This window comes from Zosterops lateralis, assembly GCF_965231275.1.
Source record: "Zosterops lateralis genome assembly, chromosome: 5".
NCBI classification, from domain to species: domain Eukaryota; kingdom Metazoa; phylum Chordata; class Aves; order Passeriformes; family Zosteropidae; genus Zosterops; species Zosterops lateralis.
The window spans coordinates 57,674,348-57,700,907 of record NC_139766.1 but is presented as its reverse complement, the minus strand read 5'-3'; the positions used below and the strand labels follow the sequence as shown (position 1 = coordinate 57,700,907).

General features: G+C 38.7%; 1 protein-coding gene across 1 annotated transcript in view; it reads left to right on the top strand.

Annotated features, from left to right (window-relative positions):
* The window catches only part of INPP4B (inositol polyphosphate-4-phosphatase type II B), a 293,656-nt gene that overhangs the window by 119,045 nt on the left and 148,051 nt on the right, over window positions 1-26,560 (top strand). The window contains 2 exon segments of the mRNA XM_083862435.1: window positions 13,031-13,149; window positions 14,992-15,108. Coding sequence (XP_083718561.1) covers window positions 13,031-13,149; window positions 14,992-15,108 — 236 coding nt within the window.

Below are 26,560 nucleotides of genomic sequence, written 5' to 3'. Positions count from 1 at the left end.
AAGAGGACTGTTTAGATCCTTATTGAGAATGTTTTCTGTTGCAGATATTTGTATGCTGAGAGCAACAAGCCAAATAAGGATGAGTTATCCCTTTGTTGTTACAGAAAGCTCTATAAGATTTCCTTACCTACAGCTGAGATTTGGATGGCAGTCCTGGCCCTGCTGCCTTCTTCCAATCTTTTCCTGCCTCCCAGGCAGCTTACATTTTAACTATTCAGATTGCAATAGATTTTTTTTTTCTTAACTCCTTAACTATGCTGTTGTCAGGGAAGCTTAAAAGGTGTACAGTATCTGCACAATATTTTCAGCAATAGACGTTGCTTCCACAGCTTCATAAATCCTTTAAAACTACACTCTTTCTTCTAGAAACAGTGCTTTTCCCCCATCAAACTGCAAAGTGTGGTAGCATTAAAATTTTAAACTTTATATCCACTTAAAAAAGAAATTGTGTGTACCACTGAGTTTGCTGAAGAGCCACTTTTAGTATCCCTGGTTGTGTGCTTCAGTGCCTGACACTGTAGTTTTTTCTGCTGCTGCCTAATGGCCCTTGCAATCCTGGGATTTTTTTTCTAGGCAGGAATGAGAAATAAATTTTATTTTGGAATTAGTGGACAGGGATAGTTGGGATTTTTTTTTTACTGTGAAGGTGGTCAAGCACTGGCACAGATGACCTCAGAAGGTTGTGGAGTCTCTGTCCTTGGATGTTGTGAGCACCCAAGTGGATGCAGCCTGCTGTGGTTGACCCTGCTTGGGCAGGAAGGTTGGGCTTGTTAAGCTTAAGGGTGATTCCAACATCTCTGTGCTAGGAATTTGTCATGTAACTTTCCAGAAAGAGTTTGGAGGCTTCTTAGAAGTGGTAATGGTTGGTTTGACACAGATCCTCCAACATATTGTACTGTATGTGGACAGTAAGGTATCTGTTGATCCTTACTGTTGTTGATATTTTGCTTGTTATCTAAAAAATCTTCAGGATCTCCAAATAATCACTTATAGTTATGTTGAAATTAGACTATTTAAGATCATTGCTATCTATGTGAACTCAAAGTGTTCTAGGGAACTTCCACCCTTGCATCATAATTAAACTGTAACATGGAGCACATTGAAGACACCATAAAGGATTTAAGAGCAGCCTGAATTGCCTTTCTTTTTGGGCAAAGAGAGTCAGGACTAGATAGAGTCAGCTATTGTTAAATTAGTTTTTTGGATGCTCTTGGCCTGGGTAATATGTTGCTGGTGCTCATTTTTATGAGTATATATGCAAAATAAATTTTATGCTTTTTTCTGTATGTTCTCTCAAGGAAGAGTTATTTGTGGGAATGTTTGCAAAAGGAAAGCTTGAAGTAAAACATGTTTACTAAATGTATTTCTGCAGGAGTGGTGTTGGCCAGGAATAAAATTGAAATCGACTTTTACCCTGAGTTGAAACTCTTAGCCCTTTCTCTGTGAAGAAAAGAATTTGAGTCAAAGGCAAAATAAGCTGAGGGGGACTGTTAAGTGATTAGTACCCTTTTTCCAGTTGGGTGGACATCAGTTCTGGAGTGATGATGGACAGCTACCTGAGTTCAGTGACATTGGAATGTAAAAAAAAAAAATGTAGAATACCTAACTACAATTATCTTCTGTGCCCTCTGTGCTTGCTTCCAGGAAAATCTTCCTTATTTTGCTACCAAGGTGAGACAGCTTTGAGTGGATACAAGCAGGCTCTCAAGTCTTCCTCTCTCTTGTGTAATTGTTTGCAGCTTTTTGTGGTTTGCAGCTGTTATGTTGGAGGTGGGCAGAATGCTAAACCTGTGGATGTGCTCGGTGTGTGACCCCTTTCTGGTCCAGTGCTCTGCTGAATCAAGAGAGGCACTGGCCCATTTCTCCTTCAGCCGCCCCGGCGGGTGTGTAGTGAAGGGAATCAGCAGTGATGTTTCCACAGAAGGTGGAGGAGCAGCTGTGCCCTGCCACTGCCTGCCAGCCCCAGCCTGTCAGGAGAGGTGTGTACTTTTCACATCCTGACAGGGCCAAGGTGTCCTTGGAGCTGCTCCCGTTGTCAGGGCTGAGACAGTCGGGATGTACCCTGGAGCCAACCTGCAGGTGTGTAGGGACCTCTTGCAGTTCAAAGCTTAAATGCCTGGGGACTTCAAGTAGCTCCAAAGCCAGGTAGCAGGTGTGTAGAGGCTCAGATTATTCTGTTTAAAACCCACTCGTGGATATTTCTGGCTTGTTGAGAGTTTACTTTCAGTTTTTTTGCTGTCACTTTTTGCAGTTGGTCTTTTCTAACCTTTAGCCCAGACTGTAGAACACTTCATGAAAGATTGCCTGGAGAATTCCTTCCATCTCCTTCCTTGTGTATCTTTCTCTGTGGAGGTAAAGTCACCTCGTAATTCCAAAAAGGTAAAGATTATTTGGAAGACAAAAAGCAGGCAAATGATTTACAGGTTGTAGTAGTCACAGAGTTGGTGCCTCTTGTGCAGAATGGTAATGACTAAACAGAAATGGAGCAACTCTGTTGTTAGGCCAATAATATATTAACTGAAAACATTTTTAATAACTCAAAGCATGATAGCTCTTGACTTTTTGACTCTAATGGTACTTTGCTGCGTTAGCTGAACATTTGTGTTTCAAGTGGCAGTTGTTAAATACATCTCTGAATATGCCTGTAGAAATAATTGCAGTAATACTTTCATGTTATAAAATATTTCCCAATGGACTTGTTTTTAATCCTTATATGTGGAAACAGAAGTTACATAAATAGAGAAACATGGAATTAACAGAAGACTAAAGTCATGTTCCCCTTTTGAACACATTAGTTATAGATGTACTTATTTTTGGAAATTCTGAAATGCATGTCCTGCAGTGAGATTTGACTCAAAAATCAGGTTCTCCTGCAGGCCCTGGGAAAACTGGAATTCTCTTAAATGCAGCAGCACAAAATCCCACACAACACTAGATGCTGCATGACTAGCAGTCTGACCCAAGGTGCTTTACTGAAAACAAACAAAACGCTTAAGAATGCTTTTCTTCATTGCTTTACCTTTACTCCTTGTGGCCAATAAATTTTCTAGTCCAGTTATAGACACTTTAAATATTATTATCAACCATATTTTTAGAGTGTTTTTTGCCTCTTATGTGGAATATAAAAACTGATATGTAGTAAAGAAGCATTTTAAAAAAATTTACTTCAATCTTGTTCCAATGTTCAAACAAGCTAAAGTTCAATCTAGAATTCTCTTGCTTTTAAGGTTGATTTCTGAGAAGTCGAAGGAGTGTAGAATTTCATTATGACAGGTTAAGAAGAATTTGGTCATTCCTTGAAGTTGAGAATTCTTTACACCTGAGAAGCTGGGGATTGTTTTCTGTAGGATTGTAAATGAGCTGCTTTTAAAACTGAAGTGGGCTAGCACTGTTTTCAACTTTGAGATGAAGAGCTGCAATACCTATGTAATTCAGGATTTAGATCTCAAATCTGCCAGGGGGTGTCTCTACAGTGACAAATAAAAGGAGTTGTTTGTTTGTTTTTGTTTCCTTTTAATCCTGAACTAAAATTTCTTTGTACAAATGAGTGGAAATAATTTAAAATTATATCTCTGTGAAGAAGTCAGCTATGTCTTTACGTGTGTCAACATATCAAAATCAAGGCATTTTCAAACATATTGTTACATGTAAATAGCTATTGTTTACCCTTGAAGAAACTTCTAGAAATGAGAGTGTATTTATAGTATAAGGACAAAATTTTCTGGTTTGGTTCTTACTTCTTTGTAGAAATCATTAATGTCTCTGCTTTTAAATCTTCAAAATACAATCTGTAGAGTTGAAAATATAGAGCAATAATTATGAGCCAGTATCTTGGAGGGGAAATTAGCTTGGTGTTGATATTGAAGAAACTACGAATACAAATGTATGTGCTGCTTTAAAAATGCTACTTTAAAGTAACAACTAGGCAATTCTAACAGCTACAGTCACTATGGTGTTTTTCACCCTGTACTTTTTAGAAGACTGTTTGTCTGTACCACCAGAGTTCTCATGGCTGAGGTACATTTTTTGGAGAAGTTTAGGAGAAAAGGTTATTCCTTCAGAATATGCAAGTAAACAAATGCTGGATGCTCATGGGAGATGGATTCCTTCAAGCTCTTCCTCTGACATGACCCCTGACCCGTGAGGTTTTATTATTTCTGGACTGTCATTTATGTGGGAAAAAAAATATACAAATATGTTTTCTAAAATTTCTTGTGAAAGAGTCCTCCTTTGCTCTCTTGTGCAGGTCCCATGCTATTAAAGCAATCAAATTATTGGTCAGAATGACTGCTTCAAAATCCTCTAAGGAGTTAATCATTGCCTCTTAGTTGGACCTTTAATTTCAATATTAATCTAGAAAAGCCACCTTTTCAAACAAGGCTTACTTATGTTAGAACATCTCCTTTTAACTACAGCTTGAATGCAGATTATTTAACATTTATCAAGCATTTCCTTACCAGGAAATTTAATCATTACTGGGCTAAAAGTGATTGTTCTGGATTGCAGAAATCTATTTTCTCCTTTGATTAAAAGTGTGTCTTGCTCTTCTTTGCCTTGTCTTTGAAGTACATTTTAGTCTGCTTTCCTTTGAGATCTGTGGGTTTTGTTTTGCTAAAAGGTCACCTCTGGCATATTGGAGGGATTAGTCAGTGCTTTGCATTGTGTTTTCTGTAGAGGACCATCTTTTTAGGCCGTCTCACTGGTCATTTTCAACATCAGACACCTGTGCAATGAGAACCAGTTGTGAATCAGGCTGACATTTAGGAACTGAGTAGAGTAGGGACTTAAAATGAAAAAAAGCCGTTACAAATATACAGGTAAATCATATGCTGCCTAATTTTTTTAGAAGGCCACATTTTACCTCTTTTGAGCACTGCACATGGGGAGTGCTATAGGGCTCAAACATTCCTGCTCTCTTTCCTTAGGGTATGTTGAAGAGGTGGTTCTGGTGGGGTTTTCAAATTATTTTATTTTGGGGACTTTTTTTTTAAAATCTTTATGAAGTTGAAACTACATCACTTTCTTGTCCCCTTCCTTGGCAGAATGAAAGGAAGAAACACAGCTCTTCCCACACAGGTGAATCTTAAGGCTGTTCAGTAAGACAGTAGACCTATAGTTTGCTTTTATTATTGCCTGTCTTTTCTTTTGTGAGTTACTGTTGTTAATATTGCTCCCTGCTGCATCTTGTCCTGGCATCTTCATTTGATTACCTTTACTATGCAACATTTTTATTTAAAGAAGGAATTAATAATTTTATTCACCAGCAGAGTCTCGTGGGCATCAGGGCTGAGGCCACATGTCAATTAGCTTATAATTAATTACAGGGTTGCTCCAGGTAATTTTACACACAATCCTTAATGCAGCCTCTCAACCTGCAGCATTTCTTAGGTGTACTTACATCAATGCTAACATCAGCTGGTTTGGGTACCTTGTCCAGGCTACAGGTCCATCACTTTGTCCTGAGAGCTGGGCTCCTGTAGCTGGACTTCTACTCAGGAGCCAGAGTAGCTCCCTTACAGCTGCTCAGAGCAGCTGTTTTGCAGCACCCTAAAAGATTTTAGGTTGTTTAGAGCTCTTCCTGAACCTTCTTGTCTGCTGTAGTTGCTGGACTCTGTTATTTGACTGTCTTCCTTTGTTTTGAGAGGGGAGCTTCTTTCCTTGCCAAGCCTGAAAGTATCTTGTGAAGACGCATATGGTGACATGGATTTGGAGTCAGGCTAAGCAACAGCTGAATTTTCTTTACATATTAGAGAAAAACCTTGTCTCTACAGTGTTGTAAAGTAATACTGCACACTGAGGATCAAACTCATGCAATGCTGCACTTGACAACTGGTATAGCAGTGAATAAATGCTTATGTCAAAGGAAGCAATGTTTGCTGCTGTAATAAAAACAGATGTGGCAGACTGAAAACTTTGAGAGTTGGCACTTTTGTTTCTTATCTTCCTGTGGTATTGCTGATGTATTTTTTTACATTTATTTATTTCCAAAGATATCAAAAATTTTAGGAAGTAGCAGAATATATTTTATTTATAAAATTGGAAAGGAATTGTTATAGGTTCTAATTGTTTTCTGTGAGCTTATAGTATAAAGAAGTTCAGAGTTGAAAGAAAAATGAAAGTCTGATTACCATTTGCACATCTTCTGATTCTTCATCTAGTACTTTAACTGGTAATCATTCTATTTTTTGGATAGTGAGAAATTTGTGAGAGAAATTACTGTGGGAAATTATTTGTGAGCCAGATTATCTTCTTCATTAGATACTTGATATGACAATATTAGGAAAAGGTGAAGGAGGAAATGGTATTTAGCTCTGTTTCCATGAAGATTTAAACCATTTTGTGGTATTCTGAAATATCAGCAACACCAAAATAAATTGCAGCCTTGGAGTAACAATACCAAAATTGGTTTTGATATGAATATATTCTGGAGTGTAGTAATGTATAGCAAGTTTTTGTGAGGCTTCAAGCCTTTTCCTCCCCTGCCCCTCTTCTTTCTTCATTTTTCTCACTAGAACACTGAAGATCAGAGCCTAAATATCATTAGGAGGTGATGCCATGAGTGGGATATTTTTGAACAGAAGGAAAGAGGATAATTGATAATCTAAAGTAAACAGCAAGATATCTGCTTTGCTGTCACAAGTCTACTGCAGCATCTCCAAGAAAATTTTCTGTGCTGTTACAGTCACAGTGCGCTCAGTAAGGAAATGCAGTCTTTTTGGGAAAAAATGATTTTTTGTAACTACTTGAAAGAGATACACAGAAATACGCATTTTCAAAAATTAAAGAAGTTCAAAAATCTTGATCAAAAGCAGTTTGTTTCATTACTTAAGGGACTTTTCTAATGCAAGCTGAAAGTTCTCTTCTTGTTGCTGTTGTGTAGCTGAAGTCTAGAGCAGGAAGATGATGGAATTCAGTTCTCCACAGCTGTAAATAAAGTTGGAGGAGGATTGTGGGTGTGCTGGAACAGATTGTCTGACGTTAGCAGTGGATCAATGCACAACAAATGTAAACAGCACTGGATGGATACTTAACACATGTAACCATGCATTTGCTCCTGCAGTGCAGAGATGGTGCCTGTGTGCTGTGTTGATCCAGTCAGCCTGTTTCCTGAGCCTCTTGCAATCTATCATACTTACACCCCTAAGTATCTGGAGTTGTCCGGGTAAATAGCAAAGCTGTAAGGGGAAATGGACCTATTCTAGCATGTCAAAAGAATTGAAACCCCTGCTCAGGAAATGCTGGCAATGGCAATGAAAAGTTGTGGATCAAACCTTTGCATTGCTAAGGAAACTTTCCTGTCTGACCATCCAAGCACCACTCTGGCAGTCACACTCCACCACCTCAGCTGGGATCACAGCCTATTTGCAGCTACACTCACACAGGCCTTACTCTGAAACAGATCACTTCTGATTTTCATGGTGGCAATTCTAACCAGGTTAATCACTCACTTCATCTGCAAATAAGATGATGAGTGCAGCTGGCAACTCGTGGGCACATCACTTATCCCTACCCTACAGCATTGCCCCCCAGCAGCATTCATGTGTATCTTATTTCAATGACTCATAAATAATCATGTTCTTTTAGCTGCAAATTAAGTGGGTAATGATTGCTGTTATTCTGGATAGCATACTGATATATTATTTGCAGATAGTACTGTTAATATTGTTTGGTGTTTGTGGGGGTTTATTCTCCCTAAACCTGTACTTGTAGAGATGCCATAGAGATATTTTTTCATGCTTCATTTGGTAAGACTTTCCTGTCATCTTTCTCCTTGGATTGTTGGTAGAAATTTTCTTCCTGTTGTTCATTACAGACATCCCTGAAGGATACTAATTGTTTTATGTATGTACATTTCCTTGAAAATATAACTAGGTTACTTTAGCAGCCAGCTGCATGTTCTAGAGAACAGATATATTATTTTTATAGAAGCCTCTCATCTCCAGAGACAAGAACAGTGATCTTGAATGTCTTTGTAGGTAAAAATCAGTAGATCTTTACTTACTTGTATATGTGCTCCAAATGTGCTCTTCTATTGCACAGAGTTTATTTTCAGTATAGAGTTCAGCTGAGTTTGGTCACTATTTTGGTCACTATAGTTAAAGAGTGTTCCTCCTAATGCATACCTGTTGCATGGCTGTGTAACTCTTCCCTCATCTTGTAGTAACATGGACATTATAATTTTTGGCTGCATCCTTTGACATTTAGTGTTGCACGGTGAATTGTTCTGGGAGTCCACATTGCCAATTGTCCACATTGCAACTTCTCTGTTCTTTCTGTCTCCATCAGCAAACGGAAGCATTCCTGCTGGCACAGGAATGGGGCAACCAGTTAGTAGTATTTACAAAAAAACAGTTAATGAAGTTTATTACAGAGCACTAGCAGGCATGGTCATTAACACCATTCTGTGCTAAATGCCCATCCTCAAATGTTCATTTTGTTTGCTTTCAGGCATGTTTTGCCAAAGAGAGAACACATTGCTGTTCAGTTTTCAGCCCTCTCGTAGTTGCATTTGCACTCTTAATTCAGAAGTGTGGCTAAAGCTTTCCTATGTGCTCCAAAATTGGATTATTCCTAAGCTTTTGCATATGCCTGACTGAAGATATTAATTTTTAGCAGAGACAGAAGCAGTGCTGATGTTTATTTCCTTCTCTGACACTTTGCTACCATCCCCAAAACCCCCCTGCCCCACAGTGGGGGAAAGCAAACTGTGTGCTGTTCAGTGTTCTGCTTGTAGCACAAGTGTGGTGTTCCCTTCTTTAACATGTCCTTTTGACCACTAAGGAATAACTACACCTTACTTAATTAGTTTATCAAGACAGACTGTACATTATTATTTATAAACTCAGTTGCTTTGGGATAATAATGCTGCTGCATTGTCAGTGAAAAGAATAAAAATTTGAATATTCCCTTCGTATATATATATGTGTGTGAGACCCAAGCTTTTCCCATGCCCCTTGTCTTCAACACTACCAATTTTCTGTTGTTTTGACAGCATACAAAATAGCATGCCCTGGAGACAACTATGTTGTTAATTCCTGTTCCTAGCCAGCCCCCTGGAATCTGTTTTGGTTAGGAATATGGGAAGGAATGAAGCTGTGGGAAATGGTGTTTCTGTCACTGGTTAAAAAAAGAGCTACCTTCACACTGTCATATAGGCTAATACATGCATTGTGTGAATCCAGACTGTGAGAAGACATTCACCAATGTACTGTATTTTTCCCCACCAGTAAAAATAAACTGTTCAGTTTCAATGCCATTTCTCAATTTTTGGTCTCCTCCCTAGCTCATTTCTCAAACAACTCTGAGCTGGGAGCGTCTTTCATTCCCACTGCCCATGTTCTGGCTGCTGGATCTTTTCCATTTCTGGGAGATGTTACATCTCCCTGTTGCTCTGCCAGACTAAATTTTTTTGGCTCCAGTGAGCTTTGTGCTGGGAGCAGAGAGTACTGAGTGTCTGGTCAGAAATGTTACCGTTTCAGGGAAGGTAGATGATGAATTTCCAGGTTTTTTCTATTTTGGGTTTTGTTTATTTCCTTTCTCCTTACTTGTTGTATAGTAATTGGGATTTTTTTAGCTTTTATCTCTGTGCTCTCTTCCTATATAGAAGTAATATTTTCAAGAAATCCTCCAAGGTCCCATGAGGAAACAGTAACCAATTTTTCATTTCTTTATGTGGGCACACACACACAGAAGGACAGAGAGCACAGCCATCATGTCAGTGCACCACAGGGAACAGTGAAATATCAGAAGAGCATTTGTTTCTTCTTGCCATCTTAACTTTCTTCTTTGTTGATATTAAAGCATAAGTTATTCCTACTACAGTTCTTCCTTAAACATTCCCTGTACACTGATAGGCTCAGCAGAGGTGGGGTCACCAGGGGAATGGATGACTCAGGCTTTAAAACACTGAGTCAACAGTCACAATGAGTAGATTCATATACTTTTGGCATGTAAGTACAAGCTGGCACTTCATTTCACTGAGTTTTGTTGATGATTTTTTCCAGAATCAATTCAGACATAGTGAAGTATTGAGAGGTAACATGACCTGTGGTCTGCTTGGGCGAAGGTTCTGGTGGAAAGTGTGTTGATGTTGTTACCTGCCCTCACGGTGTTACATTTGCAGTTAAGGAAACAGCCTCAGAATGCCTTTCATGCTTGTGTTTTCATCATGTTTAAGTGGTGTGCTAGTAATACCTAACACACATGTTTAAATATATAACATGTAGCTGGTCTTCTGATTACCTAACTGGCTAATGTTTCACTTTGTCCACTTGTTTCTTTGTTTTGGAGGTGCTGATAGTAAAATCATTCAAAGGGCAGTAATGCAGCCCGGGGCTGTGAAGCTTGCCAGCCTGAGAACAGGATATAACAAGCTTTTATTCTCTGGCATCAGCTGAAAAGTAGTCCTTTTGTTTTGTTGAACTTTTCATTTGGGCTGTTTTGAAGGGAAGTGATGCACTGTGGCTCACACTGACAACTTCTGTGTTCTTTACCAGGGGCAACTTTATTGAATATGCTCTCTGACTGAAAGGAGAGTTGTGAACAGCAGCAGTCAGGTCTCACAATAGAGATAAATAACACTGTCATCAAAGTAGATGCAGGTTTCATTTAATTTCATTTATCCTTCTGCACCGGAGTCTCCCAAAGAGTTCTGATGCTTTTTGCTGATCTTCCCTACTGGAGATATGCAGATGAGTTATTTTCTTGTCAGCTCTACCCAATGAAATTCAGGATCATGCTGTTAAGCTACCTTTTTACAGGAAAAATGATCTAATGACTGGATTGCAGTACTGTCACAGAAATATATTGTCTCCTATGTTCAGATAGCACCAAGGTAGTGACCACTTTAGTGCAAATCTTCTTTCTATTGTAAAGGGTTTCTCAATAGGATAAAAGCTTGTACTCTTGGCAGCTAAAAGATTTAGTCACATCTAGATAATGTATTTGAGACAAGCCACAGCTAGATCAAATTATTATTTGTGAGGTTTTACCTCCATTCATCAGGCACTAGTACTTTTTGCAAGAGTTCAGCTATAGAGTTCCTACCAGGGTCACTGGTAGTGTTTTTTGGGGGTCTAATTTTATTTTTCCTAAGTGTGTGAGTCTCTTTGTTTTTCTCCCTTTTGTTGTATTCTTTTGAATTGTGACCTGGCTAGCCTTCCTGTGTGGTGGGTGTGAAAAATTTGGCTGTCTCTCCATTCCAGCTTCTGATAGTGAACATGAGCTCTCTTGCCGTTCCTCTGAAACTGTGCTACATTCTAAAAAATTATTATAGAGTGCAGTATTTAAGGGTTATATGGTGGCAGGAGATCAGGTTTTGTGGGGGGAGTTGGCTATATTTGGAAATATCAGTGATCTACTACTAGTCTGTGATCAGCTTTAGTGAGGACAAAGTCAAATAGTGTCAAAAGTTGTCTGCATACCTTTTTGTGCTTTGGCAGCTGCTTTTCAGTAAATCAACTGTAATTTTTCAGGTGACGTCAAGTAGTGTCAATATTCAGTCATTTTAACAATGTGGTGAGTCTTAGCAGCAAAGACTTGCTGGCAATTCACTATTTGAGGCTTGTGCTGTTACATCAGTTGTTTTGTAAGGACTTCATCACAAAGCACAACTTTTATGCTTATCTCACTTTTTCTACCAAATTATAATAGGGTCAGTTTGAGACTATGTACCAGGAGATTTCATTGGTAATTTGGACTAAAGCAAAAACTTTAATCTCTGAAGGTTAGATTTAATTGTCTCCCTGTCTCTTTTAACTGTAATAAAAGAGTGGTAAAAAAGCTTCAGCTGGGTTTCCTTTTATTTACTCCAGCAGCAGGTTCAAGCCCAAAGGAAAAAAAAAGGTATAAAACAAGCTGAGTTGGCCTTTTGTATTTATCAGAGCTTTTCTAACGTTGGCTTCTCATCAGACCAAGTTTGCTTGCTGTGAGGATAATCTGACTCACCTTTTGAAAAGTTAAAGGTCAGCTGCACTTGAGGAAGCCCCTGGTGTAGGCAGTGGCTCATAGAAAATGCCCTCAGCTCTTCCTTGACAATTACCCTCTCTGAAAACATAGGCTTTGCTTGCCTCAGGCTTCTGAGATCCCAGGGTAGTTTATTACCCTGCAGAAAGCACTAGGTAGATCCCACCAGCATATTCCCTGCTGTATATTCCTTAGGGAAGAATAAAAGGTAGATGGGTTTTTGCTTTTGAGCCAGTGTATGCCCCATTAATCTATGTCCCTTCTGTGGAGCAGCTAATGGTGCATTTATTTATTTCCTCCTCCTTTTTCTTCAGTGCTTTCACCCTTTCATTTTGAAGGCATGGGGTGTGTTAGCCTAAAGAATGATCTCAGTCACCTGCACGACTCTGAGCCCAGGACAAAAATGAATTATTCAACCAGAACTGAATTTCTCTATTAGGTAGAATGAGTTTTAATAATGATGCTATATTGGCAAAATGCAATTCTCATTTATATACCAGTGCCTGACAAAAGAATTGGTTATATTGCTGTCTGCTTTTAGGTAAGTAGATTTATACCTGACAACTAGTTCTGCTAAGTTCACAAGTAGTAACAAACAATATAAACCAACTTAACCACTGATAGCAATTAGCTGCTTTAGAATGTGTTTGAAATGGTTGTGTAACTGGGAAAATTGTCAGACAAGAGAGAATCCAACGAGGCTGCTGAGAGAGATTTTTGTGGGCAAATGAAATGAGTAGGTATGTAAAATTAACTACTTACTGCAGCGTGTGTAAGTGTGCGCGTATGCGCGCGCACGCCCGTGGACTGGGGCTGATGAGCCTCTGGCAGGGAGCTTTGCAGAAGCTGCAAGTATTTTTAGTGGAAACGAGATCTCAGCTTGGTTCTGTGGCATGTGACTTCCTATTTCTGTAAGTTACTTCCAAGGGACTTCCTCTGTTAAATCGACTTGTCTCCGGAGATTTAATCTGGAGCGGGAGCATGGTCTGCTTTGTCCTGTGCCTGTGACAGCATTTTCCTGGAGTTTGCTTTTGAGTATTTTATTTTTATTTTGCACTGTCTCTAGCATGCAAGGATCTAGTGGCTGCTACCCGTGATCGGAAGCTGAACACGTTTATCCAAGTCTCAGTGGTGCATCCAGCAGAGCACATTTTGACGCGATATTCAAGCACTGAAATCGTGGAGGTGAGAGTCTTTCTTATTTAATTAACATGTTGATTAATGGATTGCTCATTTTTTCCTTAGAAAGTGAGTTAGGGATAAAACAAGTTAGTGCATAGTCTTAGGTAAGACAAGCACGCTCTGGCAGTTAGTAAAGCATACCTAAGTGTGCTGTAGTTCTTGGCATTTAACCAGGATAAACAGAAATTAACTTGGGTTTTCATGAAAGCTCCGTTGTTCCAATTAGAGGAATGGAGAATATTCCAATTCTCCAGACATAAGCTTAGAATGAAACAGGGAATAGCTGCTCTCTTGAAGGAACAAGGCAAAATAAAACTGAACTAAGTGTATAGTGAGTTTGCAAAGTATTTTTAAATTGCAGAAAAACATAGGTGTGTTGTGTGGTCTGTTTTCCTATTTGTTTCTTATTCTGGTTTTTTCCATTAGAGAGCTGGATGCTTTTGCAACTTGAAAAATATTACCCCTACATCTATAATTTGGGAAAAGGATCTGTGTACGTAATGTCTGTGACTTTATATAAAATAATTTGTGACTTGCATCATACATTACAACAAAAGTTGTTTGAGGCTGCTTTGCTAGTCCTTGCTTTGCCCTGTAACCATCTGTGTCAGAAACAGCAAAAATGCTTCAGAGAAAATTAAGGGTGAGCAATGTAGGTGTAACTTGCTTAACTTACTGGAGACATTCACTAGGACCAGGGAAGTCTCATTGTAAACACACACATGATTTCACCAGAGGCCTGTTTTAACTGTTAAATAAAATGAGAATATTTCATGAGCTCTTTGTGTGATTACTTTCAACCAGCTACTAATTAAATTATTATGGTTTCAGCCCTCAACCATCCTGAAACTGCTTAATTCAAATATCTTGTATCTGATCAGGATGTTTCATTGCAGACTGTCTGGAATGATGTCATGCAGAAGATGAATAGATAACTATATATATATATTAGTAGAAGTTGATGCATTTTCTAATGTAATGTCTTAAACCTCAATAAATTCTTGAATTTGTTTTGTCAAGGTTCTCGGCTTTGCAGTCAAGCTTTGGTGGATGGGAAGGCAGGGGCACAGAAAGTTAATCCATAAGACAAACTACCTTTGTCATGCATAATCATTATTTTTTTTTTACTTAATGGAAAAATTAAGGATACATGTCTGGTAATCTTTGGAAATTAAGTATAATTAAACATTAAGAAATTATAAACAACATTTTGTATGATTCATTTAATTGTATATCTTTAGCTATGATATAATTACTTCTGTGTACAGCTTTTAGGTGTAATCATAATGTTTCAAAGCACAGGAATGTTATTTTATTGTAGTACTGCCTAAAGAGGAGTATTTCAATCCCCCCTCCACAAATCAATAGCCTTAATGTGATAGAGAGTCTTGTTATTGTGGCTTAATGAAGATTACTCTTTTTTCTATGTATGTGCAAGTTAAATCTTTAGCTCATTTAAATTAGGACAAAATTGCACTGCTTTCAGAAAGTGTCGTGGGAGTAAGAAAGGTTTGGTTATTACAGGTTATATTCCAGAACCTGATAATGTCTGAGTTGTTCAAAACCATGTTACCAGGCTCTGCTTCGGAAGCACTTCATATCCTTTCCAGTCAAAAAATTTTCCAGGAAGTTGTTGTGGTTTTGTTTGGGTTTTGCTTGTTTGTTTTTAGTTTTCCTGATAAAGTTTTAAGGTTGTTTGTTTTTCTCATTGATTGGGTAATAAGTCTGAGCTGTTCCCATCTCTGTTGTAGACAGCTGACACCTTTTGAGTTTCTGTGCCTCCACAGTGACATCCCACACCTTGCACAGCTGTTACCTTACTGAGTGTTTACTCATGTTGCACAGGGTACAAAAGATCCACTGTTTTTGACTGGTGTGACCTTCCCACCGGAATACCCCATCTATGAGGAAACTAAAATCAAGCTAACAGTCTACGATGTCAAAGATAAATCCCAAGACACGGTAAGTTCTTTGCTTCATTCTTTGCACAGATCTTACTGAGGAATAAGTTTCTTGCTGTGCAGTTCTTTGGCTCTTCTTAGCAAATTGGGGAAATGGGTTGATGTAAAATTGGTTTTGTTGTTCTCTTGTGCCTAAAATCTACTTTACCTGTTGTTGATATATTAGAGAGTAGAGAAAGAGAACCATGGACTTAAGACACGCACTTTGCTATTGGCTTTTTAACTGGTTATATAAGTCAGCACAGGTATTCCTGGCAAATAAAAGATTGTTCTGGTATGATTTTTGAGGGCAGAGAACACATGGAAGAGACTGAGACAGCACCACTATATTTTTTCAGAATAATTTTTCAGAAATAAATTTCTGATAATATTCCACTTATATGCAGAAACCAGAATGACAGATGAGCCTTTAACTTGGGAGTTAGCTACTCATATTTTATTTTAATCTCTTGTGTGGCGATACCCGCAATTTTCTGTCGCTGCTTCTGTTATTGATTTGTAGCAGTCCAAACTCTACAGTGTCACAGCTAGAGGTGAATCATTTATGGTTCTGCTGTTGTACATTCTTGAATACAGAGTCAGCTTTTTATTCTTGGAAGTTACTCACTTGAGCTGATATATGGAGGTCAGTGGGACAATCTGAGTGATTTAACTGCCAAACATGGAGCTTGAGTGCCATTTTATGTGTTCCAGGCAGTCTAAGACAACTTTACAGAGCTAGACGTCATCATAGGACCTATGGGAGATGTGTTTTTCTTCTGTGGCAGCTGGAGTCCAGCTGATAGTTGGCCCTTGGGCATCAAGAATGGCCTTTGACACCTGTATTTAATTAACTGAATTGCTCTTTACATATCTGTAGTTGGCACCCAGCATGATTAAAGCAAGTGCAAGCTTATGTCCTGACTGTATATGTGTTCATTATTTATAAGAAGGAAATTAAAGGCATAATTTAAAGCTTGAGACTGTCTTTGAACTGCTTACAAAAGTGAAGTTCTATGTTTTAAGAATTTGTCATTTTTTTCAGGTAGAAAATTATTGATCTGTTTGTTTAAATTTTCAACCTTTGCGAGCCAACAGGTTGGTTCTGTACCCTCACTGTGCTCTTTCATGGGAATGTGTGGACTATTTTAAGCATAGAATCTGGATTTCTTCTGTGTTTAAGAATAACCAGGGAAGGGACATGTATGTGCGTTTTATAATGTATACCTTTTAAATTTGGTAAGTTTAGATTAGACTACAAGGGCTTAAAATGGGATCTGCTGTTTATTCAATGGAGTTGTCATGTGTGGACAGGTAACAGGCATTGAGTTAATGGAGTTGGACTTTGTCCTTCTCTTCCAGTTTCATTCTGACAGATGCTGGAAAATAATCTCCTACCTGTAAGTGATAAAAGTGAACTGGATTCATAGTACTGCTCCCTGTACTTCTGCTTTTCTAGCTCCAGGCTTCTCTACTGCTTCTTATGCAGGAGAAGATCTACCCTAGAGAATTAATATAATTTGATAAGCTTCTTGCAAATCTGTAAGAACCTTCTGTAACTGTTCCTTACAAGTGTAGTACTAGAGTGGAGGACTAGAGTCTCTGCCAGGGAATCCAACTGATGTAGCTTGGAAATCATGGGAGAATACCTTTTTCTATTGTCATAACATTTATATTATTCCTATGTGAAACATTCTAGATCTTTTTGTAGGGGAAAATATTAATCCCATCTCTGGTTTACATATATTTGGCATTTTTTACTACTCAGCCATTCTAAAGCTGGATATAGGTAAGAAAAAATTAAATAAGATGATGTAAGGTTCAAATCAAAGTGGGCTGCAGCATATGTGAATGACCCCAGGCTACCCTGGTTGCAACTTCATTTGTGGCAGTATCTGGACTTCTGTTTACACCCTAAAATCTCAGTGATGGTAAAACTTGACTTTCTTACCTGTAATAAATCCATCACACTTTCTGTTAGTTTGGGTAGCTTTTTTTCAAGTCTGAATGTTTATGTAGGTTCATAAAAGTCAAGTTGAAATGAGCTATAATTTGATATCATTGCCAGCATAGCTGCAACAATACAGACCTCTGTGCTTGCTTCACAACCCAAGAAATTGGATGAGTTTCTTTGGCAGTAAAACTACTCCAAGTGCTGTGTTGTCACAGTTCTGATTCTCCAGTCTACAGCAGAGCTGGCTTTCTTGTTCTTCAAAAAGTGCTGCCATATTACAGCTGCTAAATGGAGTCCCACCATTCCTCCAAACAGACAGAAAATCCAGTTGGGGGTGGAGGAGAATCCAGGCTTGCTAGGCATGCCCTGGTCTTCTAGGCTATGCTCCAGAGCAGACACCAGCTCAGATAACTGGGCATCTATGGCAAAAATAAACCTTGGATTTGACTGAGATATTTTTCAGAAATTGTGCTACAGTAATAATTCCCACAGCGTCAGGGCTGTACTACTGCTTGCCTCAGTTAATAAGCTCAGTTAATAGCTAATATCCCTTGTCACAAATATATACTTTAATTTTCTTATTTCTCTCGTTGCAACTGTAACAAGTGAATTCTGTGCATTAATTAAACTCAGCAGGGTTTTACTGCCACAAATAGAAGACTGTAGAGAAGGTGGGGAAAGTGCAGTGAGTACATTACAGGGTAAAGCATTTTCTTGGGTTTTGTTAAACCTCTGTCTGTACAAGAGAATTAGCTCTCATTCTCAAACCTGCTGCATTTTGACTATAATACTTCTTGGTTTGTGCACACAGATCCTAATATTAAAGTGAAAGAGGGTGCTCCTCACTGAGAAACAACCAGAATTTATTTTTGGCCTCCTCTTTTAAAAAAATCTTGAAAATAACTTTTCAATGCTAGTATTCCTGTGCCAGAAAGCTGATAGTTACTTCACTCTTGCCTGTCATTTAACTTACATTATGTAAGAAGTGTGGTTTAATTATATTGAAATACTGTGCAGCTGGGATCACATTCACTGTGCTTGACACACTGAATGTTCTGACTGCACTTTTCACTTTTTATACGTCTCTGTCTGATGTTGATCATAATTATATCTTGACTGTGTCAGACTTTCTGTAATTGAGGATTTTTAATTTGATGAAACAGAGGTTTTTGTTTGTTTTGACTAGTCTTTAAGTGATTAGTTACAGTAAGTTTTCATGTAAATAGAAACTCATAAGAAAGACTATGGTAATCCCAGTTCACTTTGATATACTTAGAATAAAGTAGTTGGAATGCATGTGAAATATCACCAGTGAAGTCTCCTATACAGATCTGTGGGTAATGCCATATTATGAAAAATGTATAGTGACATCTGTTTCTACATCACAAAGATTTTTCTTCTCATATTGCCATGGGCAAGTTTATGTTTTGCTGGCTTGAGCTACACTGTCTTTAGGATTTTGGAAAGTTGGGTTTTGTTGTAATGCTGGGACTGTACCTGTTCTTTATCATTGTCTAATAAGATTGAAATTATAGACTTGTAAACTCTTCAAAAAATTACTTGTGTCCCACTTTCACACAAGCATGCTGTTCTTACCTTTCTTACAGACATGCAGGTTAGCCCAGTTTGGTCTAGCAAGTTTTAGGGCTGATGTTGGGTTCATTCTAAGAAAATACTGCATAGGGCAAGCCAGGTACCACTGCCACATGACAGAGCCACAGAAAATACAAAGCTGATGATTTTGTCATACACTGTGAGGAGTCTAGTGCCTAATCTGAGAGGCAGCAGCTGTTTTTCTGTGTTTGGAATATGTGTGTCCTGCAGCAAGTGTGATACTGAAAGTTACACACAACCACTCCAATGTTATCACCTGAGAGCAAGGAGAAACTGGATGTACAAAAGGCTGTTAAAATATTACATGTTTGACAGTCTGGTCTTCCTTTTTTTACTTCCCAAATCATCTTAATTGCTGAGAAGAAAATTAGAATAATTTGATAATTTTAGAAGTAGTGGGGCTACAAGTTCTGTTTTGGATATGGGAACATATGTTGTAAAGCGGCAATTTTAGATTACTTGGGCTTTAAATTACATGTCTTTTAACTCTTGGAGTTTGAATCTTCTATTAAACCTGCTCACTAGGAATGAAATATTGCTGAAGGTTTTGCCTCGTGTGTTTCTTGATTTTGCAAGTGCCCCTATTAAAATTGAATCCCACTGGGGTGAGTGGAAAATGAAGACTGTCCATCACGACAGAGGCATTTTCAGTTAGCTGTGAAGCCAAATCTGAAGTGACAGCGTTCCATGTTCCCTCGTGGGCATTGATCCCTGTCACACCACCACCATCATACAGTTTGGTCTTTGGTGCTTTGCCATCTCTGCTGAAGGAACATTAGGAGCACTGCAGAGCAGTGTCTGAAATGCATTAGCAGAGATAAATGTGAAATCTCGTCCCTCGCCTTCCTGCTCTCTGCCTGCACCAGAGTGCACTCAGTCCCTCACTCCTGTGAATGCTAAAAATACTAAAGCACTTTCTCTTCAAAAACTGAAGCAAAGTGCTATACTTTGTTTGGAGAAAAAGCCACTTAAGTCTTCCCTTTCTCAGTTCTGTTCACTGCTGTCTCTGTAGAATTTGCAGAGAAATATTACCTTAAATTAGAAACTCTTATTAGCTCATTCTCCTTAACAGAGCAGTGCTGTAGGCTACCACAGCCCTACCCACAGAAATACTTGTACTAAAGCACTTTAGATGTTCATGTTTCTCTTCAAACTCATCTATTTTTTTTTTCATAAATATATACTTGATGATAGACTTGGTTTCCTTTTGCATCAGGCTAGATGTTCTTACTAAACATCACTATTAGGAGAAGGAGAGGAATGTTTTTTGATTCTTTGAGGCACCTGCATGTCGAATTCACCTAAGGTATTATCGTCAGACTTTTTCTGTATTTTTTTAGAAGTCTTGGATTCCAAAAGGGAAATTTAAACTACTGACGTTCCTTTGGGTTTATATTGATATAAATCCTTTCTTTGAAGTGGCTGAGGGTACAAAGAGGTTTCATCTATTTTAGTCTATCTGTAAGAGAATTGAGGATAAGTGTCAAAACTGGTAAAGTTACAGGTATAGACTTAAAGTCCGTTTGTAGCTTTACTGCTCTTTGCACCTCTCCCTTGAAAATTCAGTGGGAGGATTTAGCTTTGCAAAAAATCTTTCTCCCTTTGAAACTATCTACTACATTTTCTCCTAGCCTTTTAGTAGTTTTTTTCCTTTTGTTATTGAGGCAAACTCCTCCCTATTGCTGTATCATAAGGGAAAATCGTCACGTTCTGTTCATTAGTTTTCCATTTTCTTTTCCTTTTCTACCTACTCTGCCAATCAAATGCTACTGCTGCCTCACATTAGGCAAAGGTTTGTTCTAAAAGCTGACATTTGGGAAAAGATTTGTAAAAGCACCTACCAATGACACCAATGATATTCTCTAAAAGTTTAAAGCGTTGCCTTGAAAATTGCTTAGAAAGAAAGGAACAAATTAGTAAATTATAACATTTTCCTGTTGATTTTATTTTACTCAGCTAGGGATTTCAGTAACATAGGCATGATTGTTGCAGTCTCTAGCACTGCCTAAAAAGCTTGCAAATATGTCATTCTTTTATATCCTTCATTGCTCTGCCTCTCACTAGGCCACAGAGCACATCAGAACAGTCAAACAAATCCAAGGTGGCTTTTGCACTGCCTTGTCATTTCTAATGATGACTTTTAGTGTTCAAGGGGCTTGTGCCTTGTATGGAAGGTTGGGATGTTTTCCTCTGAAATATGCATGCTGCAATGAATAGAGGAAACAGAGCATGGCACAATGTTTCTGTAGCCAGTGTGGAGCAACCTGGCAGTGAAAACATGACCTCAGGTTGTAGAATGCACTTCTGTCCTTTCAGAGGGTTGATCTGCTTTCTATCCCAGTGTCTCTGATGCTGACACCCCCTGGACAAGGTGCTGGAGGAGCTGCTCCTCTGGAGGGAGAATGGCTGGTGCTGCCAGCAGGCTGGGTACTGCAGCCCTCATGGGGAGCCCAGGCACTGCAGGAGTGAAGGATTTCTTTGAGCTAAATTCAGCAACAAGGAAATATTCGAGGATAAGATTTGTTCATTCTCATTGGTAGTTTTGTATTTATTGTCAGGTGAATGACCAGTTCTTCCAGCTCAAGTGCGTGGGTACCCAGACAACAGCTGGTCTTGATATTAAAGTCTGGGGCAAAGAAGGTATTAAGTACCTCAGACGTTTTCTCAGCCTTTGTCTCTGTGTGCCTCAGCATCCATTAAAGATGAGGTTCCCCTTAGCCCTCCTTTTGTAGCTAATGTATTTATAGAAACATTTGTTACTGTCTTTTATGGCAGACGCCAAATGAAGTTCCAGATGGCCTTTTGGTCTTTCTAATTTTTTCCCTGCATAAGCCAATGGAATCCTTGTAGTTCTCCTGCATTGCTTTCCCTTTCTTCCAAGGGAAAATCTCTTTTTTTTTTCTCCCTGAGTTTCAGCCAAGGCTCTTTGCTCATCCAGGCCAGTCTTGTTCCCCCCACAAGCAGGTCTTTTGGTGTGGAGGGATGGCCTGCTCCAGTTTAGGATTTCATGGTGAATGTCCATCCTTCTTGGACCCCTTTGCTCCTCAGGACTGCCACCCAAGGGACTCTGGTAACCACATTCATAAACAGGCCAAACCTTACCCTCTGAAAGTCTGAGCTGGCTGTTCTGCTGATTCCCTTTCCTTCTCTGAGATCTGAAAACTCATCATTTTGTGATCACTATGCCCAAGGTAGACAACACATCACCCACCAGTCCTCCTCTGTTCATAAAAAACAGGTCCAGTGAGGCCCTCCCTTGTTGGCTCACTCACCAGCTGTGTCGGGAATTCCTCTTTCCCACATTCCAAAAATCTCCTGGACCCTTTCCTCTCTCCTGGACTGAATTTCCTGCAGATACCTGGTAAGTTGAAGACCCACCATGAGAATGAGGACTACTGATACTGTGACTTCTCCCAACGTTTTGTCTACCTCTTCATCCTGGTTGGGTGATCTGTCTGTCTTGTTGCCCTTCAGCCTGATCCTTTCCTATAAATACTTAACCCCATAGTCACCGTTATTAAGCTCTAGATAATCAGAACCCTCCCTAATACACAGGGCTACTCCAGAACCTCTTCTTCCTTGCTTATTCCTTCTGAAGAGTTTGTAGACATTGATAGGTATTACACCCTTTGTAGAGAATTGATGTAAAACAGAGTGAAGTATCCAAAAACGATTGAAAATGTGAAAAGAAAGGTATATGGGGCAATGGTAAGTCTGCTCTTGCTTTTGTGTTATGAAAGCAGTCGTCAGAGGTTGGGAACAGATTTTTTTTTTGAGGTTTTGGGGTGTGTGTTCTGTGCAATTGAAAACAGCAAATTCAATCTGTTAGAACAGATTTTTCTTCTTTTACCATGTGCCTCGCGAAAGTGTCTTTTACAGTTATGGCCATGCTTGTACCAGTAAATGTTTACATTTGAAACTTTGTACTTAAAAACAAAAGCTGAGCGAGTAATTATATTTAAACATTGCATTAGAAACATATGCATTGGATGTAATCTGAGACTTTATCTTCTTGAGCAAATTTTTGCTCGAAGAGCATAGTAAATTGCTCTCAGAGTAAACTAGTTAAATGTTTTGTATTATGCTGTATTTTAAATATTTGATGAATAAACATGAAAGGCTTGTGTAATCATTTAGGGTTTCCAATGCTGTTAGAAATGCACGTATCATTGAATTTTACAGTAATCAAAGCCTTTTTATATAATCATTATGCAGTATTTTACAGAAACAAATTCCCATGTGGCTGAAATTCACCATGCTCGGCATTCTTCGTGCCAGAAATGAGGATTTTGTTTTGATCTGTTCTTTGTTTGGTCCTGTTCACCATGGATTGTGTGATCACAAAGGGAGGACAAAAATCCCTGCCTGCAAGCATATGTTTTCTTTAAGGATCTGTTTGCAGCTTGCATAGTGGTGGCCAGAAACCCAGGAGAACAAAGGGCAAATGCAATTTTTAGGGTGGTCAAAATTCAGTGCAGTGGTCCTTTGAAAATCTCAGCAGCATGAATGTGAATGAACACTATTGACAGCAACAATTGTGGACCCAAGGTTTCGGTGTACAAAGCACTTACTGCATTGAGCAGAGCATCAGCTGCTTTGTAGTGTTCTGGCACTTTGTGGTATCTGAGATGTCCTTTCACTGAGGGATAAACTGACTTCCCTTGCCTTGAATTTATTACTTTTTGGTGAGATCATGGATTATAACCAAGGACTCACTGGCACAGTGACATTAGTTGTGTTTCTATTTGGTCTTTTTGGTAGTTTTGGGGGTATTTTTTGTTTTTCTACCATTTTGCAGTGATGAGAATTTAGTACATTTTTTCCCCTTCCCCTCTGCCCTCTCTTCCTTCCCCACCCCCCACCGAGTTCTTCTTATTACAATCATGGTATTTTTAAAGCAAGAATATTTGAAGACTTTTTTAGTACCATGCAGCTGTTAGTGTTTATTCTTGCAGACTTATCATCCTTAAGTCTTTTCCCATATACTCAGTCTCACTAATGTCAAATGAAAAAGCTGGAAGTCACAACTATCCAAACCACTTCAATAAGATTTCATTTTTCTTTTATTTTAGTTTTTTTTTCTGCTAAAGTTCAGGGTAGGGAACAGTACGACTTTATTTTACTGCGTTTTTCTACCCCTGCTTTCCCTGCAGGCTTCAGCTTATTTCAGTAAGGCACAGCATTTAAGGCATAACCAGTGTAATGGCTCATGGAGCTATCAAGGTAACTCAGAACAGAAAACAAAGATGACAATTAGCAAAGACTGTTCTATCAGCTTTGACTGTAAAACACCTGAGCCACCTTCAACAGAAATTCTGAGGGCTCTCACTGGAGAGGAAATAGACAGATGTATTTTGTTTGCAACTTGATAAGCAGACGTGTTGTCATACTCACGTCAGGAATAGTAAAGGAGTAGAACGTTTGCACCGTTTTAGGATGTATATTTTTGTGAGATAAAAGGGAGGTTTTGAGTATGTGTCTATTACGTTAGTGTGACTTGATATCTGGCTTGACAACCCTTTCTGGTGGAAGCTAAGTCTTCTTACTTCATGTGTCTCACTGTTACATGTGGTTGTCTACATTGTTCATGTTTTTGGTTGTAAGGTAAGACTGTGGGCATTTGTCACTGTATGTTTAGTGAAAGAAAGAAAATCACTGGATCTTTGTGGAGTAGAAGTCTGGGTCTATTAGCACAAAATCGTGCAGGTGTAACTGTCTTAGAAGTTTGTCTCTACTATTTCCACCAAAATCTCGCAGCAGCAGCTGAGGCAGCATTGTATCACAGCCCTTCACTTTTGTTTTCCCTGCTTTACTCTTCAGCAGTTTTACTGGGCACATTAGAAGTGCATTAAAAGTTACAAGCTAATTCCTTTCATTGCTACAGCATCTGCACTGTGAGCAGTTGTATGTAGATATGTTTTATCTTAAGATGAAGATCCGTAAATTTGTGTTGGGAGAAAATCATTTCTCTATTGAGAACCCTTCAGACAGGGTTGTTTGCTTCTGAACAGCACATCTGTGTCATGAGGGACAAATGTGAGGCAGGAGTGAGTATGTTTCTGAGATGCTTGGAAGGGTTGGATTTTGACACAGAGCTGCCTCAGTGAAATCAAACATGGAGGTCCTTGATTTGTTATAGCTGTAGATTCTCACTGCCTCTGTTCCTGGGGAATAACTTGGCAGCTTTCCAAAAAGAAGTAATTGCAAGGCTCTTGCTAAAGAAATTACCTCTGAATGTGGAAGCTCTGGACAGTTACTACCCAATTATTGCTACCCTGCTCTGAAATAACATCACCCCTGTGAGACAAGGAAGTTTCTGAATAATTAACTGGGTCCAAATGGCTTTCAGGCTTGGGTATGACAGAAGACTGTCCTTGCAGTATAAATTAAAATGTAGGCACATATACCCAATTTCATTGAGAGGCTTCCTGAGAGACTTTTTTTGTGTACACACAATACTCTGTGAGAGTCATGTCAAAAAGTTTCATTGCCCATTAAGAGAACCTTGACATTATCAGCTAGCAATCCTCTCCTGGTGAATAAATCTGTCTGGACTTAGAATTAGCCCTGTACAAAGTCTTTGATAATAGGGCAGGGGTGTATTCTTTTTCTCTGCTCCTTTCTTACTGTTCCTCGGGCAGTAGCTCACTGGCCCCCATAAACAGCTCCTGTTGGAGGGACCACGTGTGTTTTCAGACAGATGAAAGCTCATAACCCGCAGTACATTCAGTATGAAGACAAAAAACATGTTGACTCCAGTGGCATTGAATTCCACAGGAATAGGATAGTGGCATTCTTAAGCTCTAAAATATTGTTCCTCAAAATCCATGAGCTATCTGTTGAAGGAGTTGAAGAGACAGTAACAAGAAGTGGTGTTATGTGGTTTGAAAAAGCAAAGCATTGCTTGCCTTGGTTTTGGTTTGTTTCCCCCCCTTTCCTGCCAGTTCATTTTTTTCCAGATTTGCAGTTTGGTTTCCATGTTAGGTGTGTGCCCTGTTTTGTATGCTCAGGATGGACCACACTGTTTATTTAATGGTTCTGAAACTCTTAGATGAAGCTGCCCCTATGGTTACCTGAATTTTTTTTTCACTTTTAGTTAAGACAAATTGGATGCATCCATTGAACTACTAGTGACAATAAGTCCTTTACGCAGGAAAAGCCTGCAAATGCAGGTTATTTAGATGGAGTAATTAATTCCTCTTGTGATCTGAACACCTAGGTCAAGTAACATAAAATATTCTGGATTGTCAATCTCCTCTTTAAGAGAAATTGTCAGGAAATCTGTGTTTATTATATTTGCGCCTGTGATATAATCACAGTAAATCTTATGAGACTGCATGGCTCAGACATTTCTTTTGATTAGGTCATAATTATTGATGTCTTTGAATTATTAAAAATGGAATGGGTGATAAATTCTTTACTTCTTTAGTGAGTGGCTGTCATCCATAACAGTTTATTGAGATGCTGTAAGTTAACCTGCATAACATTGTACTTCACAGTCAATTAAAATGGAAGTGGTTGGTTCTGACTTGGGAATTCAGCACTGTAGGCCCTGTCTGTTTAAGACTAGGTTTTTATGTCCTGGTTGCTGAGCACTTTCCATAACTGAGGTTGCGCTGTCTGAAACCAGATACAATAAGTATTTATATATAACAATAGCAACTTGTTTAATATGGGTCTAGAGACTGGGAAAAAAATTTAGATTTTCAACAAATTGCATAGCTTTATTACAGATAAAAAGCAAAGCTTTATTCTATAGTCTATTTTCTTTATTCTGTAAAGAAAAGCAAACATGCATTTTCAAGTGGTTTTAACATTTCTTGTACCTAAATAAGAGATGATAAAAGTAAGCACATGTGGTTTTGAAGTGTGTAGGTGTTTTCCGTTATATTTTTTCCCACTGAAT